The sequence below is a fragment of the Ciconia boyciana genome, chromosome 20 (assembly GCF_034638445.1).
Source record: "Ciconia boyciana chromosome 20, ASM3463844v1, whole genome shotgun sequence".
NCBI lineage: Eukaryota > Metazoa > Chordata > Aves > Ciconiiformes > Ciconiidae > Ciconia > Ciconia boyciana.
Window position 1 is genome coordinate 5,831,711 of NC_132953.1, and position 16,962 is coordinate 5,848,672.

At 60.3% G+C, this 16,962-nt stretch overlaps 3 protein-coding genes across 11 annotated transcripts; 1 reads left to right on the top strand and 2 right to left on the bottom strand.

Annotated features, from left to right (window-relative positions):
* The first annotated feature begins 713 nt into the window (after positions 1-713).
* On the top strand, positions 714-4,763 carry DRC12 (dynein regulatory complex subunit 12 homolog). The gene is given in 6 exon segments (XM_072884850.1): positions 714-783; positions 2,794-2,913; positions 3,561-3,653; positions 4,016-4,154; positions 4,232-4,458; positions 4,756-4,763. Coding segments are annotated over 6 exon segments (657 nt in total).
* Positions 4,550-8,737, bottom strand: NHERF4 (NHERF family PDZ scaffold protein 4). Of its 8 annotated transcripts, XM_072884549.1 has the most exons (10): positions 8,619-8,737; positions 7,910-7,937; positions 7,498-7,562; positions 7,086-7,297; positions 6,742-6,928; positions 6,518-6,654; positions 6,238-6,442; positions 5,853-6,049; positions 5,504-5,674; positions 5,072-5,250 (listed from the first exon to the last, which is right to left on the bottom strand). In XM_072884549.1, the coding sequence occupies exons 1-10, from the start codon at positions 8,632-8,634 to the stop codon at positions 5,206-5,208; spliced, it is 1,263 nt and encodes a 420-aa protein (XP_072740650.1). In that variant the 5' UTR covers positions 8,635-8,737; the 3' UTR covers positions 5,072-5,205. The 8 variants fall into 8 exon arrangements, with proteins under 8 accessions (XP_072740648.1, XP_072740650.1, XP_072740646.1 ...); XM_072884545.1 differs by lacking the exon at positions 8,619-8,737 and having other exon boundaries at positions 7,498-8,368; XM_072884544.1 differs by lacking the exon at positions 8,619-8,737 and having other exon boundaries at positions 5,117-5,250; positions 5,504-5,760; positions 7,498-8,379.
* NLRX1 (NLR family member X1) lies at positions 8,531-16,697 on the bottom strand. Of its 2 annotated transcripts, XM_072884537.1 has the most exons (10): positions 16,566-16,697; positions 16,027-16,153; positions 14,726-14,853; positions 14,447-14,507; positions 13,925-14,022; positions 13,101-13,717; positions 11,219-12,633; positions 10,280-10,366; positions 9,918-10,169; positions 8,531-9,764 (listed from the first exon to the last, which is right to left on the bottom strand). In XM_072884537.1, the coding sequence occupies exons 3-10, from the start codon at positions 14,844-14,846 to the stop codon at positions 9,446-9,448; spliced, it is 2,970 nt and encodes a 989-aa protein (XP_072740638.1). In that variant the 5' UTR covers positions 14,847-14,853; positions 16,027-16,153; positions 16,566-16,697; the 3' UTR covers positions 8,531-9,445. The 2 variants fall into 2 exon arrangements, with proteins under 2 accessions (XP_072740638.1, XP_072740639.1); XM_072884538.1 differs by lacking the exon at positions 8,531-9,764 and having other exon boundaries at positions 10,031-10,169; positions 10,280-10,359.
* Positions 16,698-16,962: the final 265 nt, after the last annotated feature.

A 16,962-nucleotide genomic window follows, 5' to 3' on the forward strand; every position in this document is an offset into this window, starting at 1 on the left:
CCCTTCCTTCCTCTATTTTATAAAGATGATCCAAATCCAGCCACAGTCCCCAGGGCAAAACTCACAGTGCTGAGCAGGAGGGTGTGTCGGAGGGGAGAGCCAGGGCAGGAAGGGAAGAAGAGGCCGGGCTCGTTTCAGGCTGTGACTTGGGAGTTGCCCTCCCCACCATGTCCCCATTTCCCCACAGCTCAGCTGGACCTGTGCTGGGGCTGCTCTGGGACTGCCACTCTGGGATGTGAGTGGGACGAGGCCCAGCCTACCTGATCAGAGCCATGTCCCGCAATCCTGCAGCCAAACATGACCAGTTCAGTGCTGGGGAGCAGGGCCGGCTTCAGACCACCCCAGTGCTGCACTGGGTGCAGGGCACATTCAGTCCACACCTCTGTCACGGAAATGAGATGCTCAGCTGCTGCAAGGTGGAGGCGGGTTCTGCCTTCATTGCAGATAGTTGCTACAACAGCAGTGATTAGGTTGAAGGCAGCTGCTGCATCTTGAGGGACCGAGGTCTGTGCTAGCAGCCGGGACAGGTGCTAGCAGGACAGCCATCCTGGTGGAGGCAAGGCAGCTCCACCTGTCTGGTCGTGCTTCCTGGGGAAGGAGAGACCTTTTCCTCCATGTGTTGGGGTGGCCCACTGCCTCCCCTTTCTCCCTCAAAAGTCCAGTGCATGATCACCAGTTGCTGAGAGGGAGCACTGGTACCACTTTGCAGGAGGATGCCCCCAAAGAGCAAAGGGAAAGGGAGAAAAGGAGTGAAGCAGCAGCAGAAGAAGAGATACATAGCAGGTGGGTCCGGGGTCTTGTCTCCCTCTAGCCAGCAGGAATGTGCCTCTCCTGTCCCTCCCCTGCTGCTTCCCAGCCCCAATGAGGGCAGGCATTGTGGGGGCTGCTGGAAGCGGGAGCTGGGAGCACTGGGGCGAAGGATTGCACCGGGGCCCCGTGGGACAGCCTGGCTGCAGCGCTCTCATCTCTCCCAGCCCTGCTCACCCTGTGCCAGGGCAGCAGCACAGTTATGCCTGGTGAGATACAGGAGGCAGGGGGGTCCAGGGCCCTGCCCGAAGCACCCTGCACCCCACTGCATCCTCCAGCCCAGCAGGATCCAGAGAGGAGGTCAAAGAGAACGGCTCTGTCAGGCCCCAGCCTCCCCTACATGCCTCTGAAAGTAGAAGCATGCATCAGGCTGGAAGAGCATCTGGGATGGGGTGTTGGAAGGGGTCCCCAAGCCTCTATGCACCGTGGCTACTGCCCCATCTTCACCACAAAATCCCAGCCCTCAGTCCCAAATGAGAGTGCATCTCTCCAGGGCAGCTGCTTCAAGTAAAACCAGCTACACCTTGACTCTGTGTCTGACAGGTGTTTGCACAAATACTGCCCTGGTGCTGGTGTTTGAGCCAGAGGTGTGTCCCAGCCAAGATTTCCTGGGGTGAACATCCCAAGACAGGCTTCTCCTGGGCCACTTGACAGCCTTTGGTGTCCCTGGGCCAAGCCCCTTTAAAGAGCTGCTCTTGACTCTGTCCTTTCCTTCTTCGCTCTGGCTGCCAAGCCAGCTGAAGAGAAGTACAGGAAAGCAGCACTGGAGGTTGACATGCCAAAAGACCACCTGGGTAAGGCTGGGAGGAGCCAGGGGCTGGGCAAGCAAGGGATGCCTGCTGCCGTGCATGTACTTCTTAGGGACTAGCCCTTACTGGCAGCAAGTCACACCAGAGGATGGCACACAGCCTCCCTTGTGTGTGGGCTCCAGCCCTGGGGGCTGCCTGTGCTGTCCCAAGAGTCCCTGGTGTGCAGTGCAGCAGCTGCTTACAGAGGCCAGCAATGCTGCAGAGGTGGCAGAGAAAAAGAGGAGCAATGCGGAAAGCAGATGGGAGGTTGCAGGGATGCTGCAGTGGGGCACCCCCCTGGAAATGCTTCTGGGCTGAAACAAAAGGGTGGTTTCTTGCTATGAATCATAGAACCATTTAGGTTGGAAAAGACCTTTAAGATCATCAAGTCCAACTGTTAACCTAACACTGCCAAGTCCACCACTAAACCATGTCCCTAAGCACCACATCTACACGTCTTTTAAATACCCCCAGGGATGATGACTCAACCACTTCCCTGGGCAGCCTGTTCCAATGCTGGACAACCCCTTCGTTGAAGACATTTTTCCTAATATCCAGTCTAAACCTCCCCTGGCGCAACTTGAGCCCATCTCCTCTTGTCCTATCACTTGTTACCTGGGAGAAGAGACCAACACCCACCTCACCACAGCCTCCTTTCAGGTGGTTGTAGAGAGCAATAAGGTCTCCCCTGAGCCTCCTTTTCTCCAGGCTAAACAACCCCAGGTCCCCCAGCCGCTCCCCATCAGCCTTGTGCTCCAGACCCTTCCCCAGCTTCGTTGCCCTTCTCTGGACACGCTCCAGCCCCTCAATGTCTCTCTTGTAGTGAGGGGCCCAAAACTGCACACAGTATTTGAGGTGCAGCCTTACCAGTGCCGAGTACAGGGGGACGATCACTGCCCTAGTCCTGCTGGCCGTGCTATTTCTGATGCAATGAGATTCACTCTGGTTCAGGCAGGGCTTGGGGCCAGGCATGGGCTGGGGAGGTGTCCACATCCCCCTGGCTTTGGGAGCAGAGAAAGGCTAGGAATAAGTCACTGCTGGGCCAAGCTACCCAGGAGGTACTGGGCAGGAAATAGCCACCCAGTATGGTTTGGATGGTGCCCTTTGACTGCCCATACTCAAGTCAGGGTCATGGTGTGGGTCGCCTGTCAGGAAGCGCATTGTCCCCATGGCAGTCCTGTGCGTCTCTGGCTCACAGTTCCCTGGGGAGACGTGGCCTGGCAGGCAAAAGCTGGCAATTAAGTGCTCAAGCAGAGGCTGTGGGACCTGGAGAAGGAGCTGGAGCAGGCACAGAAAGACAAGCGAGACGTTCATGAAGGTGAGGGCAGAGGTGGGAGGGAGCAGTGGGACAGATGCAGGGACCCCACACCTTGGTGCTGCTGGGAGAAGCCAGCCAAGCTTATCCCACCTCTTCCTTCAGCCTTAACCGCTCAGCACCAAACCACCCTGCTGTTGGCTAGCCCGGCTCCCTCCCATGCTGTCAGCATGCAAAGGCTTTGGACATGGACTCATTGCACCCCAGATGCCCGTACTCAGCACAGGCAGAGGAGACCACAGAGGCAGAGACTTCCCTGCCTGGAAAAGTCATTGCCTCACCATTTCCGTTAGTACTCAAGAAGGAGCTGATTTTAGCAGAGGTAAAACCTCAGCCAGAGGTTTGCGGTCTTTGCCACATGCAAAACTCCGTGCTCATTTTCACTCTCCCACGCTCAACAGAGAGGTAAATCTTTCCCTCCAGGGCTCCCTCCTGCCCCCCACCCCCTCGGCATTGTCACAGCCCTGCCAGGCAGGGAGAGGGTGCATGCACAGCTGCTTCTGATGCGTCACCCTGCAAGGGGAGCCCTCAGGTCAGGCCTTGCTGGAGCCCCTCCTGGTCACAGGTGCTGGCATCTGAGCACAAGGGCTGCCTCCTTGTCCCTCCTATAGTCACTATGTTTGTTCCCTTTTCCCCTCCCTGGCTCCCAGAAATGATCCGGCAATACCAGGAGCTGCAGAAGCAGACAGCAGCCCACAGCCAGCGCTTGGAGGCGAAAGTGAAGAGCCTGCAGGAGCAGGTCCGTATGGCCCCCCAGCATGCCTGCCCCTCGCTGGTGGGTGGGAATGGGGTTCGCTCCAGGGCAGCGAAGTGCACTTGGCAGGAGTGAGGGGAGGTGGGAGTCATTCACCCTCTGCTGTCAGCATGGCAGCAGCTGAAGGCAAAGCCTGACCCAGTGCATCCCTGACCTTGGGAGATGCTGACTGCAGAGAGGATGCTGTGATCCCACCCCTGTCCCAGAGCCCTCTGCCACCCTGGGGATGAGGGGGATTGGGCAGGGGCTGTGCCACACACTGCCCGTACTCTCCCGTGCACTGGTCACGCAGTGCCAGGCTCCTGTGCCCACGTGCTCAGTGTCCCCTTCCTCTGTCCCCACACCCCACAGCCACTAGGCTCCAGCAGAGCCAGCAGACCCAAGAGACTGCCACCCAAGCACTAGCAGAGAGGGACAGAACCATCACCCAGCTGCAGGGCAGGCTTGATGCCATGGAGAGGGAGTATGAGAAGATCCATCCTCCACATGAGTGGGGATGTGGCTGTGGGCGGCTCCCGCTGGCAGCATGGTCCCCACTACTCACCATCCTCTTTCCCACCAGGGTAGCCTGGACCTTGTGCTGGCCAAGATGGCAGAGGCCAGGCAGCATTGGGAAGAGGTAGGAACGACCATTGCCATGGAGCACAAGGAGTGCCTACAGGAGTTCGGCCTCAACCGATATAGCACCCTGGGGACCCCTGGGACAGGACACGCCCTCAGCTGCTACCTCCCTGTCAGCACACTTGGAGAGCTTCCCACATCCACTTCCCAACACCCCAGCTGCCCTGGGAGAGGTAAGAGAAGATGGGTCCTCTCTGGCCCTGGGATGCACTGCTGAGTCATAGTCCTCTCCATAACATTACCCACACGAACAGCAGTGCGTCTTTGTCCTTTAATCACACTCCAATGGGTGACACAGGAACAGTGCTGTGATAGGGGCGGACACTTGCTGCGCACAGGTTCACAAGGAGGATGAGAGAAGGAGCACAATAGATGTCCATGCAGGTGCAGTCCTGAGCCAACAGGCTGAGAGGTGGGGGGTTTCTCCGGCATCCCGTCAGCCTCCGTTGCTCCCTCTCCCCTTCACACAGCAGCCTGAAGGCCAGCCCTGGGCTGAGCCAAGCCTCAGGCTCCCCAGCTCCCCAGTCCCCTGGGTCATGGCATGGAGGGCAGTGCCTCGACTCTCCTGGGAGCTCCCAGAGCCTGGAGCTGGGCAAGGGCTTCAGCGCAATGCCCCTAAATAGCCCTGGAGGCAGCTGGGCAGGGAAAGACACAGGTCTGTCTTCAGGTTACAAGAAGCCACCGCCATGGTTAATAAAAGCTTGGAGCCAGCCTCAGTCAGTGGAGATGAGTCTCTGGGAGGTGTGATGCTGCGAGCCCCATCGTGGTCACGGAGACGCAGCAGCTGTGCATGCAACGGTCACGCTGAGCAGTGCTGTGCTCTCCAGGGAGCCGGGCGGGGGGCACCGATGGGCTGGACGTGGCCTGGGTCAAGGCGCTGTGTGTGGGAGCCTGGCTGGAGGCAGGGTGTGCCTCGACTGCTAGAACGCCTGGTGCAGCCTCCTCTGCTCCTCCTGGCAAGGGCTCTGCGGGGACACAGTGGGGGCATTGTGGGCAGCACACATCCACCCACCCCACCATACTCCACCCTTGCCCCATGGGCAGGTTGGAGGGGTCTTTCTGCCTGGCCTCCGTGGCCAGAGGACCACACAGCCCCCTCCTGCCAGCATCACAGGTGCCAGGGAAATATTAGGACAGGCAGGGCAGGAAGGTGCCAGGACTCAGAGCAGTGCCGGGCTGTGAACAGCACTGCCATGAGGGCCTGGCAAGAAGGGTTACCTGTGTGATCCCTATACTGTTGGCAGCAGCCACCAGCCAGGAGCCAGGTCCCTTTGGTCCCACCTCAACATGACAGAGTCCAGGGGAGCCACTGGGAGAGGGCAGGGAGGGTGTGCAGGAGCCTGAGGCAGGGTCACTGTCCTCAAAGAACAGCAGAGGGGACAGCCCGAGCTGGAAGAGCAGAATTGGGATAGCCGTACAGCTCCTGGTGCTCCACAGCAAGCCAGGTCCCCTAGAGAGGAGCTCACTGTGCAGGCCTGGGGGCAAGACACGCATCCCATCATCCAGCCTCACAGCACCCCAGGGATCCCCAGCCAAGGTGGGACCACGCTGGGTCCCCAAAACCTACCGACTGATAGAACTCATCGCTGGCGGGGTCAATGACCAGCAGCGTCACCTGGTCATCACGGGCACGGATCCTGAGCACCGTCTGCTGGTGGTCCAGCCCCTCAATGCTCTCACCATTCACAGCCAGGAGGCGGTCCCCTTGCTTCATCCCTGCCTGCTCAGCTGGCAGCCCCACATCCACGTCCCACAGGAACTGCCCTGCCACAGCAGGACAGAGGGAGGGTGGGGAGATGTTCACAGAGGCATTCAGCCAGAGGGGAACTGGCACCGCTGACCCCCATGTGCAGGTAGGGACAGGGTCCTGCTGTGGACACAGGGCTTGCAGCTATTCCTGACCCTCAGACATGCCTTGCTCAGATACAGACTGCCCCCCTCAGCCCCCTCACCTGTGGCCCCTGAGCTGCAGTCATCCTCTTTAAGCAGAAACCCGTAGCCAGCCGGACCCTTCACCATGTGCAGCTCCCGGACCTTGAAGGGGAGCCAGGAGGTATCTGCCAAGGCAGCCATGACCCGCAGGCCCTGCAGGCGGTAGAACTCCTCCACAGCACTGGATGCCACCAGCAGCGTCACCTTGCTGCCGCTCTGCTTAAGCTGGATGGGAAACACAGGGCGCTCAGCAACGTTGCCAGCTCTGGTCCCCCACCCACCTGCGCTGGGAGCATGCACCTTTCGGATGAGCTGCGTGTGTGAGTAGCTCCTCACGCTGGCCCCGTTCAGCTCCAGGAGCCAGGAGCCTGGCGGCACCCCTGCTCTCTCCGCTGGCCCATCCTGCCGCACCGACAGCTGGAAGGTGCCCTTCACACCTGCAGGGAGAAGAAGAGGCAGTCTGAGGCGAGTGGGGCACTGTGTTGGGGAGGCTCGTGGCACCGGCATCCCACTGCCTGCTTTACCTGTTGGACCCGACACACTGAAGCCAAAACCACTTTTGTCCTGTGTGATGTGGCAGAGGCGTGGGCGGATGTCAGCCGGCACCATCTGGGACAGGTCCCTGCCCAGAGCTTTGGCGGCTTCATAGGAGTCGCCGTCCAGCACTGCCAGTAGGACCTGGTTCCCGCTGGCCTTGATCTTCTGCACCACCTGGAAGGACCCAGGCTGTGAACCCTGGGCAGGGCACCCCTCCCACCACAGCTTGTGGGATCAGGGCCCCGGGGGGTAGTGGAGTCCCACACCCTCTGTGCCCCCCGGCCGGGGTGGACCTGGGCGTTCCCACAGCCCTGGGGTGCTCCCAGCTTACCCTGCAGTGGTCCATGTCGTCCACGAAGCGGCCGTTGACCTGGAGGAGCCGGTCCCCATCCTGCAGCCCTCTGCGCTGTGCCAGCCCCCCCAGCTCTACCTGCCGGATGATGTGGCCCTGGCAGCCCAGCTCCTTGTGGAGGCAGAAGCCGAAGGTCTCCGTGCTGCCCTTGCTCAGGAGGTAGAAGCGGAGCTCCCCCATGCCCTCGCCATCTGCGTGGGGGCACAGCCCGTGAGGGATCCTAACACCGGTTCTCTACCCCACCCCGGGCTGGGATCTCCCCATCCCCGCTGCCTTACACGTTAACCTCCCCATAGCTCCCTGGCATGAGAGCGCGCAGGACCCCAGCGATGTCCAGATGCCAGAACCCCGTGCTGACACAGGGACGCCCTAGGGAGATGAGGGTATTTACCTGTGTCCTCGGCCAGCGACAAGGCAGGGTTGTCGATCCCATCTTTGGGGTTAAATTCAAATTTTCTGAAATGATAAAGGGCAGGAGAGGCCACAGTAGTGCAGCAGCATCGCCTTCCCCCCACCCTCCCCAGCCCTTCTGTGGGGAGCCCTGTTCCTCCCAGAAAGGGCCAGTGGCTGCCACAGCTCCAGTGCCTCCTCTTCCTTGGGGAAAGCCAGGAGGGGATGTCCCTCTTGGACTGTCCCCCACATCTCTCCTGAGCTAACAACTCAGGGAAGACCTTCCTGGGGCAGGCAGCTGGGACTGGCAGCCGTGACCCACAGAACCTCAGCTGAGGAGGTGCCCCAGCACAGCCCGGTTGTGGGGCCATGAGCCACAGGAAGTCCCCAGCCAGGGGGAGCTCAGCACTTACACGATGGACTTCTTGTCACCCTCAAGTCCTGCAGAGGGAGAGGAGAGGTCAGTGCAGGAGGCGGTGGGCTGGGAGCAGACCCCACTCTCTCAAGCACTCAGGGCTTGTCCATTCGCAGCCTGAGCATGCCACGCCAGGTGAGGTGGGTTTGACGAGTCCATGCAGCCCCCCTGGCCCCTCTGCCCCCGGCTACAGCCTGTGCCCGTGCACAGCTCAGCCCTTGGCCACAGCACCAGTGTCTTCTTGCATTTCAAAGCAGCGGGACACCTGCTGCTTGGGTCCAACGGGCATCCGCTGACAGCCCAGCAGAGTTCTGCAGCACCGGGGGCAAAGTAGGGCCAGGCAGCAGTATGCAGATGGAGGTTAGTCCTGGGGGTTTACAGGGCTTTTGAGTGAGGGACAAGAAGGGTCACCAGGGCCCCAGAGAACTGGCTGGAGCCAGGAGATGGAGACAGAGGCCTTCCCCTGCGCACCTCCCCATAAAAACCCTCCCCACCTCTTCCAGCACAAGGACCCCCAAACCCAAGGAGAGGGGATTCCTGCCAAGCACCCCCACAATATCCATCTGCATTTTCTTGGATATCTTTAGCTCTCTTCCATGGCCTGCCTGGGTTCTGACATTGCCTTGCTCTGTGCAGAAGCAGGGCCTGGAGACATGCGTGTGGGGAAGGGTCTCTGCAGGAGTAAGCCCCGCTGCCCTGGGACATACCTTTTGTTTGCTTCATGGCTGCAGGGAATGCGAGAGGGAACAAGGTACAGGGTGAAGTGGCAGGGAAGCCAGTGTCCCCGCCTCTTCCAAGACGCCCCAGGTTTAATGGTTAAACAGCCCCAATGTCTTCCCTGCCCTCCCAGCCCCAGGGCACTGCCAGCCCTCGCCCAGCAGAGCTGGGAGCAGGGACCAGTAACCTGGGACACCCAGCTTGGGAACAGATCCTGGTGTTCCAGCTTCCAGCTGCCCCCAAGGGCAGCCCACAGTGGGGAAGATCGACTGGTTCGGCATGGGCTGGAGCAGAAGTGGGCTGCCCCATCCTAGCCCCGTGAGATGGGGAAGGGCCAGAGCTCTCCACTCCAACTGTTGGAGGGATGGCTGCACCAGCAACTCTGCATTCCTCCCCCAGGAAGGGCCTGGAGACGAGATAGAGTCTTGGCACCAGTGTGCTTCAGTGGAAAAAAAGCGGTGCACTTTAATGCTACCAAAGGTTTCACAAGCAAGCCTGAGTCCTGCCCCCCTGCCACTGCTGTGACTCGTGGCTGGGTCAGCAGTGGCCAGGGTGTGGGGGCTGGGTCTCTACCAGCCCAGAAGAACAAGTCCCATTTGCTCCTGGCCTGGTCTCTGTACAGTTGTCCCATACTTCAGCCTTGCCTGCAGATGACGGCTGAGCCCCACATACTCAGCAGCTTTGCCAGCCCTGGTAGCACCCGACCACTAGGCAGCTCCAACACGGATAAGGGCACAAGGAATGTGCTGCTGGGGCACACTCGTGTTTCCTCCCCGGCAGCACTGCTCCCTCCTTGGCTGGGTGGATGGACAGCAGGTTAGAGGGTCCCGTGCTGCAGTTTCCCCAGCATCTTCTTGACCTCATTCTCAACTCGTAGGAACTTGGCTTTCCTCCAGGGGTTGGCAGTCTGTCTCCGGCTGCTCTCCAGGTCCTGCAGGATGAGGGCAAGGTGCTGCCGAACCCGCTCGCGATCCCAGAAAGGCAGGTTCCTCTGCACCACATTCAGGATGTTGGACCAGTAGTCAGAGACGTCGGTGCCTGCTGTAAGGAAGACCAGTGCTCTGACGCCATCCCGGTCCATGCGCAGGCTGTGAAGTGCCCGCTTGCCATCCTCGCTGATGTCATTGAAGTACAGACTGTGGGTTGAGAGAAAAGGAACGGGAGATGCTGTGAGGGCTGGGGGAAGGACACAGAGGCAGAGAGGGACTCCCCGCTCACTGCCACAGGGAGTGACACTGGGTTGGAGGCATCGCCTGCAAGAGGTAAGAAATGGGGCAGAGTGAACTCACTGCACTTTGTCCAGCGTCGCGTGCTTTTTGGCCACCTCCACCACGTGCAGGGCGGCTGCGTCCGTCAGGGAGTTGTAGCCCAGGTTAAGCTCCTGGAGGTGCTGGTTCTTGGCCAGGTCCTGAGCGATGACTTCGGCGCCCCGGTCCCCCAGTGCAGTGTGCAGCAGGGACAAATGCGTCAGCGAGCGGTTGCCTGCCAGCGCCTCGGCCAGGTATTGTGCCCCCTGCTCGCCCACGGGGTTATTTGCCAGCCTGCGGACACAGGAGTTCAGGGCAATGCCGAGAGTGGGCAGGGGGGCCAGGGCCAGCACACATGGTGGGCAGCAGAGACAGTTTCATGCAAGGACAGAGGCAGTACTCACCGCAGGTTGCTCACCACACACTTGTCATGCAGGAGCAGGTCACGGATTTCCTTGCAGGCATCAGAGCCCAGGCTGTTGAGCTGCAGACTGATGCAGAGTGAGACACGGGGGTGGCAGGACCAAAATGGCTGTTACCTGTGGGGCTGGCAACCCTGCTCTCTCCATTTTCCCTGGTCCTCCCCATCACCATCCTACCTGGGCTTCCCAGACAAGGCCACGCAAGGCTTCCTCTCCAAAAGGGAGCACACTGAAACCACACCAGGACTTGGGTAGCATCAGCCAGCAGAGCCAGTGCCAGCAGGAGCAAGGGAGGGGAATGGACTGCAGGGTCTGCAGGGGGTGAGTGAAGGTCTGAGGAGGGATCAGGACCCCACCAAGCCCTCCTGAGCATCTGGAGGAAGTGCTGCATAGCCCTGCTGCACAGCCGAGCTCATCTCTGCTGAGCACGGCTCGCCACCCCCTGGGCGACAGGAAGACTGCAGTTCCACAAATGGGCTGGAATGGAACCCATCCCTTTGCGCAGCCCAGACTCCCATCCTTGGGCTGCTATCTCCTGCCCAGAGTTAGTAGTAGCAGAGCTAGCTACACGGGGATGGTGGGTGGCTCCAGGGGGACCAAGCAATGGGAGGGACCTGGGTCAGCCAGGGGAGCTGGCAGCCCAGCCTTGGTACCAGATGCAGAGAGCTGCCCAAAGAGTCCTATAGGAAGATGTGTTGGGACTGCAAATCCCATCATGCAGTGCCCTAGCAAGGCTGCTCAAAGACTGTTGCATGTTGGGAGCTGCAGTCCCCTAGGCCTGCACTGAGGATAAACAATGGCGTGCATGCCCGTCCCTGCCTTTGCCACGCTTGGGCTCCTAGTGTATCCCTGTGATGGGCAGAGGTGAGGGAGAGCCCAATTTCTGAGCACTGCCCAAGGGCAGAAGAAGGTGGTACTCACTGGAGAGCTTTGCATCGCAGCAGGACAGGGAAGAGGATCTTCAGGCTGCTCGTGTCAAGGTTGCAGGAGGTCAGGTTCAGCTCCTCCACCTCGTGGCATGTGGTGCCCATGACAGATGCTAGGACAGAGCACTTGAGAGGGGTCATCTTGACGGATGAGAGGTTGACAGTCCGGAGGGAGCGGATGGCCTCAGCTGTGAAGCGCTCGTTCTGGAACTCATGCAGGAAGAAGAGGTAGTCCATCAGCTCGGAAGGGGGCAGTCCCTTGCGGCTGTTCCTGATGACCGTCTTCTTCATGGCCTTGGCAATCTCAAAGGCTGCCAGGTTCTTGATGGAGCAGCCCAGCTGCTCCAGGATGGCACGGTTACGGCGGGACAGTATCCCACCCATGAAGATGGGGAAGAGCTCAAAGACCTCATCATCAGGGGCCTCATCAGGGTGGCGCATGGGGCCCTCCACACCCAGGATGCTGGAATTGATCTGGTCTAAGACATCATCGTTGTAGTAGTCCTCCTCTTTGAACAGCTCCTCTGCCATAGTGTGAGCAATAGCATCCCGGTCCTTACCACTCAGCCGGGAGAAGTAGCGAGGGAAGATTTTGAGCAGGTTGAAGAACACTGGCAGGAAGCGCAAGGGCAGCACCTTGGAGATGATACTCAGAACGACAGCAACATCTTCACTCACCTTCCCAATGATCTCTGACAGCTCCTTCCCCACTCTCTGTGCCAGGGTCTTCTTCTCACCCAGCACCACATACAGGGCTGCCAGGTATTCCTGCATAGCAGGGATGGTGAAGACAAAGGTGTGCTCTTTGCCTGGCTGCACACATGGAGTGAGGAAGAAGCGGAAGACGTCGCTGCGGAAGACCTCCAGGAGGTTGAGCTCACTTTCAGTCTTCATCTCCACCTCAAAGCACTGCTGCAGGTCATCCTCTGAGAAGCAGGTCTTGCGCGACATCACCCCTTCGTAGGCCAACTTGCCCACCATCTTGGCCACGTACTTCATCATGGAGATGTTGGTGGGGTCGGTGCTGTCCAGCACCTCCCCGCTGAAGTTGAGCCTCAGGAAACTGGTGTAGATGCCAGTCAGGGTCTGGCTGGGAGGCACCGTCCTGGTGAAGTAGAGGAAGTGCAGCGTGGTGCACACCAGCCAGCAGTAAGAGGGCAAGAAGCAGGCAGCAGCTATTTGGTTGTGGCGCTCCAAGTTCCTTGACAACATCTCCACCAAGTTTTCCTGCTCACCCGAGCTGCTACCCACACTGTCCTCTCCAGTGCAGCTAGGCTGGCTGAGACGCATCTGGAAGTACAGCTTCTGCAGGTTGGTGTCAGAGAAGCCACAGATCTCGGCGTAGCGGCCCACATACTTGCCGGGGATCCGGCGCACCGCCGATGGGCGTGTGGTGACAATGATGCTGGCCTGGAAGCAGAGGGCTGGGTGAGTTTGGAGGTGCTCCCTTTGTGGCTTTGATCTAAGCTCAGCAGGGTCCCAAGTGCGTAACCCATGTATAGGTGGACAAGGATCACAGAACCCAGGGGCTGGGGTTCAAGAAGCTGCTGCCCAAAGGGCGTTGGTTCAAATCTGGCCCAGGCAGAGGGGACAGAAGAGCTTTCCCCATCCCCTACTAGACATATATCGAGTCTAGAAGACCACAGCCCCGCAGACTGCCTTCTTTGTCTTACCAGGCTTCCCCAAAGATCCCACAGAGATGAAACAGTAACAGTGACATGAGGCAACCTTGGTGAGTCCCTCCAGGAATGGAGACTGCCTGTTCACTCACAGCCAAACTGGACTACAAGCAATTAGCTCAATGGCCATGCCTGCAATGCCCCAGGGCTCACTCCCAGCCTTTCTCCAGCATGAAGGAGCTGGAGGGAGACACTGACCTCTGGCAGGAGGTATTTTCGCAGCAGGTTGACCACAATGGCAGAGGGAGGCACAGGCTCGTTGGGGTCGCAGCACAGCTCCGTGCCAGCCAGCCGGAAGTCCAAGTTGAGGCGCTCCAGGCCATTGAGGATGAAAAGCATCTTGAGGTTGGAAGCTCCCAGCATTGGCACCACGTCCCGGAGGTGCTGGTACTTCTTGGTTATGAGGCGCCGCAGGGAAATTGGGGCATGACTATGGGACAGGTCCTCGCAGGAGAAGGGGATGACCAGCTCAAAGCGGGGTAGGCGACCATGGCACCAGTCCACCACCATCTTCTTGATGAGGGTGCTCTTCCCCGTGCCCACAGTACCATACAGCACCACGTTCTTCACCTGCCGCCCACAAGCATCTACATCAAAAAGGTTCTGGAGGCTGATAACCTGGCTGCAGGGCTGCTGGAGCTGGTTCTGGATGGTTAGGTCAGGTGAGGGCTTCAGGATCTCCTCCAAGGAGCTCTCCCGGATCACTGGGTCCACGTGGACTGCGTCCAGCGAGAAGGAAGGGCCGAACTGCCTCTCTTCATTCGGCTGGTGGCTGAACCATGCAGACAGGCTCTTCTGGTGTTTCTTGATGGCATCTGGGAAGAGGAATGTGCTTGACAAGACAAGGGCTTCTCACTGGCAAGGGACTGGGGAAGTTGCCTGCCCCAAGCCACTGCAGTGAGGTGGCTGCAGAGAGGACAAAACCCAGTTCTTGCTAACCCTCACACTGTCCAGGACAGCAGCAGCCCCCAACCCGCTGTGCAGGACCCTCCATCCTCTTCAGCACAGGGCTGCAAGCTTACCAGAAGAGGCCACATTCCTCAGCGGGGACAGGCCGTGGCGAGAGGAGCTGGGCTGGACAGAGTGCTCCTGGGACCTTCCCTGGTAGCGAACACAGCCCCTGCAAGAGGAGGGAGTGTGTCACAAGGAGGGCAGGGGCCAGCAGCTCCAAGCCCTGCCTGGGGGCAGGATGGGCAGATCACAAGTGAGTGCCATGGGAAGTGCTGAGTAGAGCCAGCTCACCCCTTCCTTTCCCCGCACCAAGGGAGAGTGCAGGGCTGGGGCAAGGGCATGGCTGCGAACTGAAGGCAGGTCAGCAAGCCATGCGCTGTGCATCCCCAGCAAACCCGTGGTGAGGCAGAGAAGCTGGGCTGAATTCAGAGCAGGCAGGGAGTTGGGGCTGGGTTGTCTTCTAGGTGGAGGCAAAGCAGCGTCTCTGCCCGCAGAGCCCCGATAGTCCCAAGGCAGTTAGCTCAGCCACCCAGGTCCCGTGGCAAACAGCCACAGGGCAGGATGGGCCAGGCCCCAGCTGTGTGGCATTGTACCTGGGGAGGGAGATACCGCTTGCACGAAGGATCTTCCTGAGTAAGTAGCTGCCTGCAGCGCCTGCGGGGGGAGAAGAATGCACACGGTCAGGGATGGCCTTCTCCCGCCCAGCAGAACTAACACCACCGAGCTCACTGGCTTCACGTCTTGCTGGGGTGACCCAAAGACTGCAAAGGCTCCACTGTGCAGCTGGGGAGGGATGTCCACCAGGAACAGGGTTTCCCTGGGGGCAGGACAGATTCAGGGTCACAGTCCCACAGGCACAGAGCCCAGCTCACCTGGCACTGAAGCAGCACACAGATACATACTCCGGGTTCCCTTGCTCCCTGGCAGGGATCGATGCAGCTGTGTCCAGCTGCCCCAGGGCAGGCAGCTCTGGCATTGCATGGCCCGCGACATCCTCTGCCTGCAAGAGAGGGGACAGCCCATGAGGCAGGCTGGGTGCCTGGACCTGCCAGTTCCCTGCCCCAGCCCAGCTTTGCAGCCTGAGGCTGTACCTACCCCGCTCCAGTCCAGGCATCCCTGGATCAGGAACAACCTGCTCCCACATCTGACCCCACAAACCCACCGGCCATGGGGAGCAGTGGTGGGCTGGCCAGCATGGTGGCTGGAGCAGAGCTGAGCTGGCAGAAGCACATCCCACCTCGGATTCCCCGTTCAGCGTCCTTCACAGACCTACCTGGGCATCGCCAGGGCGGTTGCAGACAAGAAGGCAGCAAAGCAGGGCCCCGAGGAGGTACTCACCCTGCCAGGCAAGCCTGCCAGCCCCCCAAACCCACCCCCACCCTCCAGGGCCTCAGTTGGGACTAGTCACCTAATTCACTGGGGGCACAAGGGGCAGGGGACAATCTCCTCCCTGTTAGCAGTCAAAAGTCACTAGCCTAGACTCGGCTGTAACAGTACAGCTATAATAACTATCATAACCAAGAACAAAAGTGCTGGGGAGAGGGCAGGCTTCCTCATCCCAGCCTTGAGGGCTTCATATTTTAGGGCTTTATATTAGAACAAACCAACCACCCTCCCCAAACTGCCATGAAATCCTGTAAAACCAGGAGCTGGGGCTGGGAGAGAGGAGACAGCAGGGAGGGGCTTAGGAAAGGCAGAAATTAAAGGTTATCCCATATCCACATGCATGGTGGTTTCCCCCAGTCTGGCACTGGCGTGCCCCAGGGCTGCCCGTGGTGGCCGGCCCTGCCAAGTGGTGCTGTCTCCCAGTGGGCAGCCCTTGCCGCGTCCTTGGCAGCCGCTAAGCCCTCTCGCCGGGCCTGCCAGGCCGAGGCAGCTGCAGCACGCAGGGATGCTGAACACAGCCTCCTCCCATTTAAAGCAGCCGGGGAGGCTGCAGCCAGCAGTAGCTGGGGCACAGGCTGGCAGGGGGCTGCGGGGGCTCAGCTGGTCCCTCGGGGCTGCACAGGGTGATTTTTCCCAGGCAAAGCGCCCGTCTCCAGAGGTGGACAAGGGGCTCCTGGGTGCTCAGGCAGCTGTCCCGCATGGGTCTGGCTCTGCGAGGCAGAGCAGGATGGGGTTGGCAGCTCTGCTCCCCAGGGATGTGGCGCAGCAGCACCCTGCTCAGCCTTACCTGCCCCGATACGGTCCAGTCCGGCAGAACCGGCTGTGCCGGTGCTGACTCAGGCTCCTGCCTCAGCTCAGCAGCGTGATCCTTCAGGAGCACAGATTGCGCTCACAGCCCGCAACACCCTGAGAAACTGAGGTGTGGGAGGGCAAGGGTGTAAGCAAACCCCGGCAGACAGGAAGGGACAGCATGCAAATCTCTCTGCATTGGCCTCCCCCAGGAGAGGACAAGCAGGGCGACGGCTTGCTCACACCTCCCACAGCCTAGGCTTTTTGCAGTTCCTCCTCACGTTATCCAGATGGAGAAACGGAGGCACGGGGGTGGGGGCAGCGAAGCTGACCTTGAACCGGGGTGTCCTGGCCTCGAGGCCTTTGCAGCAAGCGAACCCTGATGCGCCCCACGCCCGGCTCCCGGCCCCTTCCCAGCACCCTCTGCCGCCCAGGGCACAGCACCGAGCGGAGGGCCCTGCGCCGCCCGACCGCTGTGGTCCCCCTTCAGGGACCCCCGGTGCACGCCTGGCCCATGCGCCCTCGCCCTCTGGTCACCTCGGTCTCCCGCCTCCCTGCTTCCGTCTCCGGAGGGGCGCAGCGGCCGAGGCCCTGGCGGCGCGGGGACCCGCAGCCCAGGGCAACGCTGAGGCTGGCGCTGAGCAAGGCGAGAGCGACGGCCGCGCCGAAAGCAGCGGCGTTACTTCCAGCAGGACTCCTTGCCGGGGAGGCTGAGCCCACGGCTCCCTGTGCTCGTGCTGCCAGGCGCTGAGCCCGTGGGGCCCGTGGAGGAGAGCCCGGTGCTGCTCAGCCGCCTGCTTCCGTCCCTGTCCCGGGAAGAGGCTGCTCTCCGGAGGCAGCTATTCTGCAGCTGTAACTTCCTGCAACGCCGCCGCGTCCCGGCCCGCCCCGGCCCGCCCCGCACACCGCGGCTGCCAGCTCCGCCGAGCAGAGC